The 9,234-nt window shown below is 39.1% G+C and overlaps 1 protein-coding gene across 2 annotated transcripts; it reads left to right on the forward strand.

Moving 5' to 3' along the window:
* Positions 1–403: 403 nt before the first annotated feature.
* On the forward strand, positions 404–6,681 carry LOC133454740 (zinc finger MYM-type protein 1-like). 2 transcript variants are annotated; one of them, XM_061733465.1, is made up of 4 exons: positions 404–507; positions 647–805; positions 2,429–2,515; positions 4,792–6,681. In XM_061733465.1, exons 2-4 carry the CDS (start codon positions 652–654, stop codon positions 6,582–6,584), a joined length of 2,034 nt encoding a protein of 677 aa, XP_061589449.1. In that variant the 5' UTR covers positions 404–507; positions 647–651; the 3' UTR covers positions 6,585–6,681. The 2 variants fall into 2 exon arrangements, with proteins under 2 accessions (XP_061589449.1, XP_061589448.1); XM_061733464.1 differs by having other exon boundaries at positions 440–507; positions 651–805.
* Positions 6,682–9,234: the final 2,553 nt, after the last annotated feature.

Below are 9,234 nucleotides of genomic sequence, written 5' to 3' on the forward strand. Positions count from 1 at the left end.
ATATGATATTAAGGTGGAAAAGTATAGTGCTGCTTTAAGTACATTTTACACCATGTACTTTTGGTACTTTATTATATTTAATTTGAGGTACTTTTTACTTTTACTTAAGTAATTTTCAAGCAGAAAATCTGTACTTTTACTTAAGTACAATATTTTGTACTTTTTCCACCTCTGCTTTTGAATGGTTTGATAGAGAGTCGTGGTCGTGGGTGGTGTCATCCGCTAAATGATGTGGGCCGTGGGGGCCGAGCGAGGCCCCGCCTGTAATCTGATTGGCCCCTAAAGTTCCCCTGTTCTGTCAATCAACGGGCGAGCTGAGAATGTGACGATCGCTGCTGCAGTTCCGCCCCCGAACTGCTGGCGGCGCTGCGCCTGCCGCGTCAATACAACTGAATAGAAGAAGAGTGAGGTTTGGAGGGAAGATTCACTTCCGTTTAAAGTGTTTGTTGTGAACAGAACTTGAGGTTTGCGTCTTCATTCTGCTTCAACAAAGAGGATCACGTTTAGGTTTGTATTAAACTAAACTGTACCCAGCCTACATTAAAACTGTTGGATTATAAAATTACATCGACCTGATTGTTGAAGATTAAGAGATTCATGTTCTTGGTTAATCATAAAGTGTTGTGTTTGTCGGGTATTGGGACAGAGAGGATGAAGAGAAAGCAGGGAATCGCTCAGTTTCTCGTCAAAAGAAAGCCTGGAGGTGGAGGAGATGGAAGCACGAGTTCACAGGAACAACAAGTCCAGGACCAGGACCAGGACCAGGACCAGGACCAGTCCACGAGTCCCAGTCCTCCCTCACCGGGTCAGTAAAAACCAGTTGTCTTTACTTACGTAATTTGTCGTTATGGTATTGAAAATTAAGTTTGCCCGTTTGTCTGTACTGTTATATTTTGGGTTTTGCGTAATGCACTACTTTTTATTTTTGCTATGATGGGAAATTTAAGTTATTTTTGGGTTTTGAGCTCTGAACCTTTCTTTATTTTGTATGATAGGATATTTGAGTTTACTGATAATTCATTTCAAAGTCTTGAGCTTTGCTCTTTTGTATTTGCTGTAACCAATGCAAGGTACCACTAAAAGGGGAGGTATATATAAGCCTTGCTTCTACCTACACCCCTTTCGGTTACACATTTTCTCTCTCTCTCTCTCTCTCTCTCTCTCTCTCTCTCTCTCTCTCTCTCTCTCTCTCTCTCTCTCTCTCTCTCTCTCTCTCTCTCTCTCTCTCTCTCTCTCTCTCTCTCTCTCTCTCTCTCCCTCCAATAACAAAAGTACAAACAGAAAGTTTGTAGACAACTTGTAAACATATTTGTGCCTCAAAGGCCATGACTGTAGCTACAGATGTAGTAAAACGGAAAGAAATTACTTATGAACTCAACAGCTCGATACCATTTTCCGTTGGCATTTTCTGGCTCTCACAGTAATACGTGACAAAGTGCGTCCCCTTTCAGCTCAATTCGGGACGATTCCGTTTTTCAAGGGGCGGTTGGCAACCCTAAAACCAGATGGCCACAAAACAGAACTACCAGGGCTCTAAATTAACACCAAATTCAGTTTGGCTGGTAGAAAAGAAAGTTTACACGCTTTGACTGATAGTGATCGTATGTTCGGCTAGTACAATTAACATCTACCAGCCAAACCCGGCTAGTGATGAAGAAAAAAGGTAATTTATAGCCCCCCCTGAGTACAATGTATTGTTCAGGAAATGGCATTCATTGAGATTGCATAGAGGATAAATGCAGTTCTGCACCTCTTTTTATGAAATATTCACTATTATCCATTCATAAACTTAATGTTTTTCATTCATGCTTGTTTGTGCATAAGTTTATCAATAGAAAACAAGATCTTCCTGTCACTTTCCAGCAGTTTTTTACTTTTTCATCTGATTTTAATTCATATCCAACTACTAGACACAGTGGCAATCTTCATTTACCCGTCTGTCGAACATCTGGTCATCAATTTAATATTACATTTAGATCCAAAACTCTGGAATGACTTGAATGTGTTGCTGAAGTCAACATTATCTTTTACCTCCTTCAGAAAGTTATTAAAAAAAAACATTTCATTCTTGTATCCATGTTCTCTTTTACGTTTATATTTATAATTTCTTTAATTTGTTGTACATTATCTTTGTTATTTCATCACAGTTGTTGATGGGAGTGGAACTCTGTTTTGAAAAAAAAATGGTGCTAAATAAATACATGAAAATGAAATTAATGCAGTTTAAGGTTCTACCAAATATCTAACTATTTTTAGTGCCCAAATGCCTACAGCCGCTAATACATACAAGTACACTTGGTAATTTGTACAAGTGTATGGATCTAGTTTTTATTTGTGTTTTATGTATTAAAATAAATAAATTGGTAAGGTCATATGGCATTTTGAATAGAAAAATGGCTTACTTATTTTGTGATATTTTCTTTGTTAGTTCTATTAGATGATGCCGATTCGACTGATGAAAGTCAGAGTGAGGGGGAACATGACGGCTTCAACCAACAGGAGGCTTCCTCTGACGGTAAGATCATTAGTCGTAAATTATGACTAAAATTACAAGCAATGGGTATAGACTATAGTGGGAAAGTGACATCAGACCCTCTATACTATAAGAAGGTCTGCATTGATGTCACTTCCCCACTGGACCAGCCCCTTTACTCGCACTGAGTGGCAAAAATGGCTGCAACTAGTGGAGAAGATGAGATAACGGCCGATTATCGGCTTAAATTAAAGGCAGTTGGACTTGACAGTGACCTGTACAGTTACCCCAAGAACCAGTGGTCCATGGACATTAATATTTGGCCACGAATCCAGTTTCCTGATATTTATATGTACTTAATTTCTACGCGAAGCAAAGCTTGAAGTCTTGACGCTTGGTCCTACTTCAAGGCAGGATTTGTTGGCAAAATTAAAGAAAGACTCAAACGGTTGGCTAGGATGCCAAAAGCATTTTCTACCACCCTTCGAGCTCGTGACAGCCTGTAATTGAAGATGCGCTGCTCTTCAGATAGCCTGCGGTTTGGATATGATTTCATGATGTACTCCTTCAAAGGAAATGCCTCATCTGCCACAATGCAATAAGGAGCCAGCTGGTAAGAAGCAGGAAGCGGTGCAGGAGCAGGGATGTTGGATGTTCTGTTCTCCAGGGCAGACTGCAGTGTGCATCCTCCAAACACTCCGCCATCTGAAATCCGCCCATTGCAACCAACATCCACGTACAGGAACCTGTAACTGCTGTCGACCAGTGCCATCAGGACCATGGAAAATATTGATCCAGTTCCTGGTGGGGGGCGAATGTTTACATGTTTCCCATCCAGAGCACCGAGGCAGTTTGGGAAGTTCCACTGAGCCTGGAATCCATCGGCTACTTGCTGCCACTCTTACACTCTGTCTAGGCACTGGAAATAAAACACATGAAGGATAGTTTAAGTAACCTAATAAATACAAAAACACATACAGATAAATTATTTGCTATTCTGTCTGACCTGTAGGACAGAGAACCCTGACAAACACATATACTGTCTGTTGTGATCAAAAGACGAGATTAACATAGGCCAATGCATGTCTGTCTGACATCATCAAAATGCAGGTTGAGTTCTGGGCATCTCCTGCTCAAGACAATTCATACCACAGTGCTAATCAAGTTACTATTGTAATTACAAAAGGACAGATCGTCTGAGAGTCTGAATAAGTAGATTTTCTGTGTGAGTATCTTATTGACTAAATTGTTCAGGTGTATTGCTGTAGGGACATGCAACAATACACCTGAACAGTTAATTTCCATTTGATTAGTTTCAAGAGTTTCTTTTACTCACAGGGGGCATATTTTTATGCAATTAGTTGTGTAAATACATACAGTCATGGAAAAAATTATTAGACCACCCTTGTTTTCCTTGTGTTCTTGTTAATTTTAATGCCTGGTACAACTAAAGGTACATTTGTTAGGACAAAAATACGATAACCACAAAAATAGCTCATAAGAGTTTTATTTAAGAGCTGATACCTAGCCATTTTCCATGGTTTTCTTGATAATAACCTAAATCTCTTAAGTTTTTACATCAATAGCTATGGCATTACACTGCCAAAAACAATGCTTTTATGTATTCAGTGTTTTCTTTTCTGTCTGTTTTAGTCACATGATACACTTTAGTGGTACCAGGCATTAAAATGAACAAGAAATTGAAGAAAAAAGGGTGGTCTTATAATGTTATAATGGAGTGTCCTCAGCTTTACACTCCCTGCTGTTACACGTGCACTTTATTTGTTTGTAATTTATTTTTTGTATCACCTTGTTTTGATCCCACTTAGGAGAAGGGGATATTTTTGGAGCCTTTTATTTTCCTCCATATGAGGTTAGACATAATTACATGGAAAATGTAACTGACCAATGCACTTCTTGTACAATGTTTTGTGATACATATGGTTCATAGTTTTACATTTGAGCTGCTTAAAAAAACAAGGAATCTTAAGTGAGTCTTTACAAGTGTAAAGTTGGGGACTATATTGTGTTTCTATTTATGAAGGAATGTTACATTGAGATCAAAAGGTGTTTTTGTGGAAAGTTGAATAAACATTGGCATAAAGCAAGCATATTCGCCCTTTCTCATGTTTACAGTATTAAAAACATTTTTAAAAATACATTAAGGTAATTTAGAACAGCAAAAAATGTGTGAATAAATGTGCGATTAATATGCGATTAATCGCGAGTTAACTATGGACAACATGCGATTTAAAAAAAAAAATGAATCGTTTGACATTCCTAATTTTAACATATTTCTTCTATTTGTTTCTCTGTAGACATTTGGAAGTCCAGAGCAGACGGTCCAGTCCAACCGGTCCTCAAGATGTTCCCCAGGACAGAGCAGGGAGACCGGAAGAGAGGGTTCAAAGAAGCATCCATGATCACATCAACGAACAAAGGAAGGGAAAAGAAAATAGCGGAGAACCGAATGTATATCAAATCCCTTGCTGAGGTACTGCTCCTAACTGCAGAGGTTTTTGAAGGCTCAGATGATCCAGACAACTTCCTAGCCCTCCTCGGTACACTCGCAAACCACGACCCTCTGATCGAAAAGCGCCTGAATGGCGATGCGAAATACACCAGCAAAAACATACAAAACGAAATCCTGGAGACTCTTGCAGAGATGGTTCAACAGGAAATAATTAACGAAGTAAAGCAAAGTGAGGTATTCGGTGTTGTTGCAGAGGAAACAAAAGAGCAAATGTCTTTTGTTGTAAGATATTTCTATAACGGTGCCATTCATGAGAGTTTTCTGGATTTTGTGAAGGCCGATCAGCTCGATGCAGCCGGTCTTAGTAGTTTGATCATTGAATGTTTGGAAAAGCGTGGGCTGGAGTATCGCAACAACCTAGTCGGTCAGGGCTACGACGGAGCTGCTGTCACGAGCGGGGAGCAATCTGGCGTTTGCTCGCAGATCCAGCAGCTGGCTAAATATGCGTTTTACGTTCACTCTAAGGCTCACTGCTTAAATCTGGTTATCGTGGATAGTGTGAAATCAGTGGCTGAGGCATGTTGCTTTTCCGCACTGATGCAAAAACTGCACAGTTTCCTGTCAGAATCTTATGTAAATGCAAGATGGCAGGCTGTGCAGAGGGAGATGTGCGGTGGCCGGCCTCGTGAAACGCCGTCGCTAAGCGACACCGGGGGGGCCTGCAGCTACTCGGCCTGCCGTGACGTCCTGGATGGACTTCCTGCCGTGTACCGGGTGCTTCAGGAGGTCGGGCAGGAGAACGACGGGGATCGGGCCACCGATGCTCGGGGGATACTGCCACAACTTGACGTGGGATTCATCTGTGTTTTGGTGACTTTCCATAAAGTGTTAGGGCAGTCCAGGTTTCTGTCGGACATGTTGCAGTCTCCCTCCCCGGATCTGGCAGCAGCAGTCGCTCTGGTGGAATCACTGCTTCCCACTTTACAGCAATACAGAAGTGAGGCTTGTTTTGAGGATGTTTGGAAAGTAGTTGAGGAAACTGCTGTAAAATGTGACCTTAGCTTTGAACCATCAAACGATGACAAGGACAGCTTTAAAAAAAATTTGTATTACCCGGTTCTGGATTCAGTGATCGGTGAGCTGCAGAGACGGTTTTCTGAACCCAACTGTCTTATTATGAAAGGAATCCAAGCACTCAGCCCACAAAGTGCTTCCTTTTTAGAGAAAGAGACACTTACTGCGTTTGCTAAGATTTTTGATTCCGAGCTCGAGGACTTGGCCAACGAGGTCGCTCACGTTAAGATGGTGCTGGAAAGGAAGAAGCAGAACGGAATGAAAGAACTGACCACCCTCACAGACTTTGTTGGTTTTCTAGAGCCTTTCAAAGATGTATTCTTTGAACTTTTCCGGCTGGGAAAGATTGCTGTAGTGACACCCGTGAGCAGTGCTTCTTGTGAAAGAAGCTTTTCAGCGCGAGCACCTATTAAGAATCATTTAAGGAATACCGTGGGTGATACCCGTCTGAGCCACTCGGGTTTGCTGAGCGTTGAATATCGACGGGCCAAGTCATTGGATTTGGATGAATTTGTGAAGCGTTTTAGCACAAAGCATGCTAATCGGAGAATTATCCTTTTCTGAAGTGTGCTCCCATCCAATATGTTTTAATGTTTTCTGTGTGCTTTATGCACCCAAGACTGAATAAAATAAAGAAAAAGAATTATCACAAACATTTCTGATTCCATGTTTTATTAAAGTTTGAAAAAAGGGTACCAAATTGCTCATTTTTGTGTTTGGACAGCAGGGTCTTAAAGTAGCTGTTCTTTTTTGTCAGTACAACTACAGTGAGATATAGTTTGGAAGAACCCACAGATGCCAAGGAGCAGTACATTGTAGAAGAGTAAGAGTTATCTTCTTCTTTATTTCATCATTAAAAGAAAAACAAAACAGTTCAATATAATTACAACAAATCTCTTTCCTTGAATGAAGGGGAACAGAAAGAAGAATAAGCTTATTTTATCTGTCCCTTTTTCCTAAGTAATCAAATTTCAATTAATGTAATAATAAAAAAATACAAATTACAAATTACGCAGTTTACAAAAAAACAACACTTTTTTCAATAAATGTAATTTAAAAAAAAACAAACAAAACTACAACAGTTATAAAATAACACAAAATAGCTGTCGTCAAACACAGATTGTCGTATTCTTTTTTGATTCAAAGAAAATAAATGACAATGGTGCTTAAGAGGAAAAAAGAAAACCCACCTAACTTAACAATTATCATGATATTTCTTCATCAAACTGGCTTTTATTATGCTTTTCAATGTAATGTTTGATTTGCATTCTTTGGCTTCTGAATCCAGATTGTTCCATAAACTGATACCTTTTACAGAAACACAACGTTCCATTAATTTTGTCCTGATTTTTGTTTTTTTTAAAGATCTCTGTTCCTTTTAAGTTATACTTATTTTCTCTTTTTTCACATTTTTTCTGTATATTGATTGGCAAAATTTCAACAGTTTTACCTGAAGGAATAATGGATTTGAAGGATGACAATACTGTTTTCTACTAATTCTTCTTATGGCTTTTTTTTTGTAAAAATGAAGATAGGCTGAGTATATTTTTTGCAAGCATTTCCCCATACTTCAATGCAATAGATCAGTAAGATTTAAGAAACACATTTTTAAAAAAGCAATATATGTATGTAATGATGCTTGCAATCCACTAAACAAAATATACAAATCATGTTGGTTTACAATAAGGCTATGATGGGTAAATACATTTAGAAGAAAAAAGAACTCTAAGGGTTTTGAAGTCCCCCAGTCCTTCAAAATAAGAGTCCCCATCAGGAATCTGCATCCAAAAATCATCTAAGGGTTTTTGAAGTCCATCAGTCTTTGATGATTTGATTTTGTACATATAAGACAACAATTAAAAGAAGATAAAAAAACACCATCCCAACCGTGAAGCATGGAGGGGGAAACATCATTCTTTGGGGATGCTTTTCTGCAAAGGGGACAGGACGACTGCACCGTATTGAGGGGAGGATGGATGGGGCCATGTATCGCGAGATCTTGGCCAACAACCTCCTTCCCTCAGTAAGAGCATTGAAGATGGGTCGTGGCTGGGTCTTCCAGCATGACAACGACCCGAAACACACAGCCAGGGCAACTAAGGAGTGGCTCCGTAAGAAGCATTTCAAGGTCCTGGAGTGGCCTAGCCAGTCTCCAGACCTGAACCCAATAGAAAATCTTTGGAGGGAGCTGAAAGTCCGTATTGCCCAGCGACAGCCCCGAAACCTGAAGGATCTGGAGAAGATCTGTATGGAGGAGTGGGCCAAAATCCCTGCTGCAGTGTGTGCAAACCTGGTCAAGAACTACAGGAAATGTCTGATCTATGTAATTGCAAACAAAGGTTTCTGTACAAAATATTAAGTTCTGTTTTTCTGATGTATCAAATACTTATGTCATGCAATAAAATGCAAATTAATTACTTAAAAATCATACAATGTGATTTTCTGGATTTTTTTTTAGATTCCATCACTCACAGTTGAAGAGTATCTATGATAAAAATTACAGACTTCTACATGCTTTTCAAGTGGGAAAATCGGCAGTGTATCAAATACTTGTTCTCCCCACTGTATGTGTATATATATATATATATATATATATATATATATATATATATATATATACAGTTGTGTTCAAAATAATAGCAGTCTGTTTAAAAAAATTGAGTAAAGCCCAAAATCCTTATAATGGTTTTTATTTCCATGCATTGGGAACACTGCACATTATATTCTAAATCAAAACATGAAGGAAAAAAGCAGAAATTCTTTACTCACTTTACAGAAAATGAAGAAAAATGAACATTGGGCTGTTCAAAAAAATAGCAGTTTCTGCATTTTACTTTACAAACTCAAATATTTACTGTATAAACTGAAAAATATCCAGGATTCAGCATTCCTATGAATCACTAAACTAATATTTAGTTGTATAGCCACTGTTTCTGAGAACCGCTTCACATCTGTGTTGCATGGAGTCAACCAACTTCTGGCATCTGTGAACAGGTATTCCAGCCCAGGATGATTTGACAACGTTCCATAATTCCTCTGCATTTCTTGGTTTTGCCCCAGAAACAGCATTTTTGATCTCACCCCACAAGTTTTCTATCGGATTAAGGTCCGGGGATTGGGCTGGCCACTCCATGACTTTAATTTAGTCGGTCTGGAACCAAGAAGCTGCTCGCTTACTGGTGTGTTTGGGGTCGTTGTCTTGTTGAAACACCCA

Source organism: Cololabis saira, chromosome 11 (genome assembly GCF_033807715.1).
Source record: "Cololabis saira isolate AMF1-May2022 chromosome 11, fColSai1.1, whole genome shotgun sequence".
Taxonomy (NCBI): Eukaryota; Metazoa; Chordata; class Actinopteri; order Beloniformes; family Belonidae; genus Cololabis; species Cololabis saira.

Excerpts from the sequence above, each read along its gene's own strand:
- LOC133454740 (XM_061733465.1), top strand. The coding sequence starts at position 652 with ATGAAGAGAAAGCAGGGAATCGCTCAGTTTCTCGTCAAAAGAAAGCCT. Across the intron at positions 806-2,428 it reads TCCCAGTCCTCCCTCACCGG|TTCTATTAGATGATGCCGAT; the intron begins GTCAGTAAAAAC and ends TTTCTTTGTTAG. Across the intron at positions 2,516-4,791 it reads ACAGGAGGCTTCCTCTGACG|ACATTTGGAAGTCCAGAGCA; the intron begins GTAAGATCATTA and ends GTTTCTCTGTAG.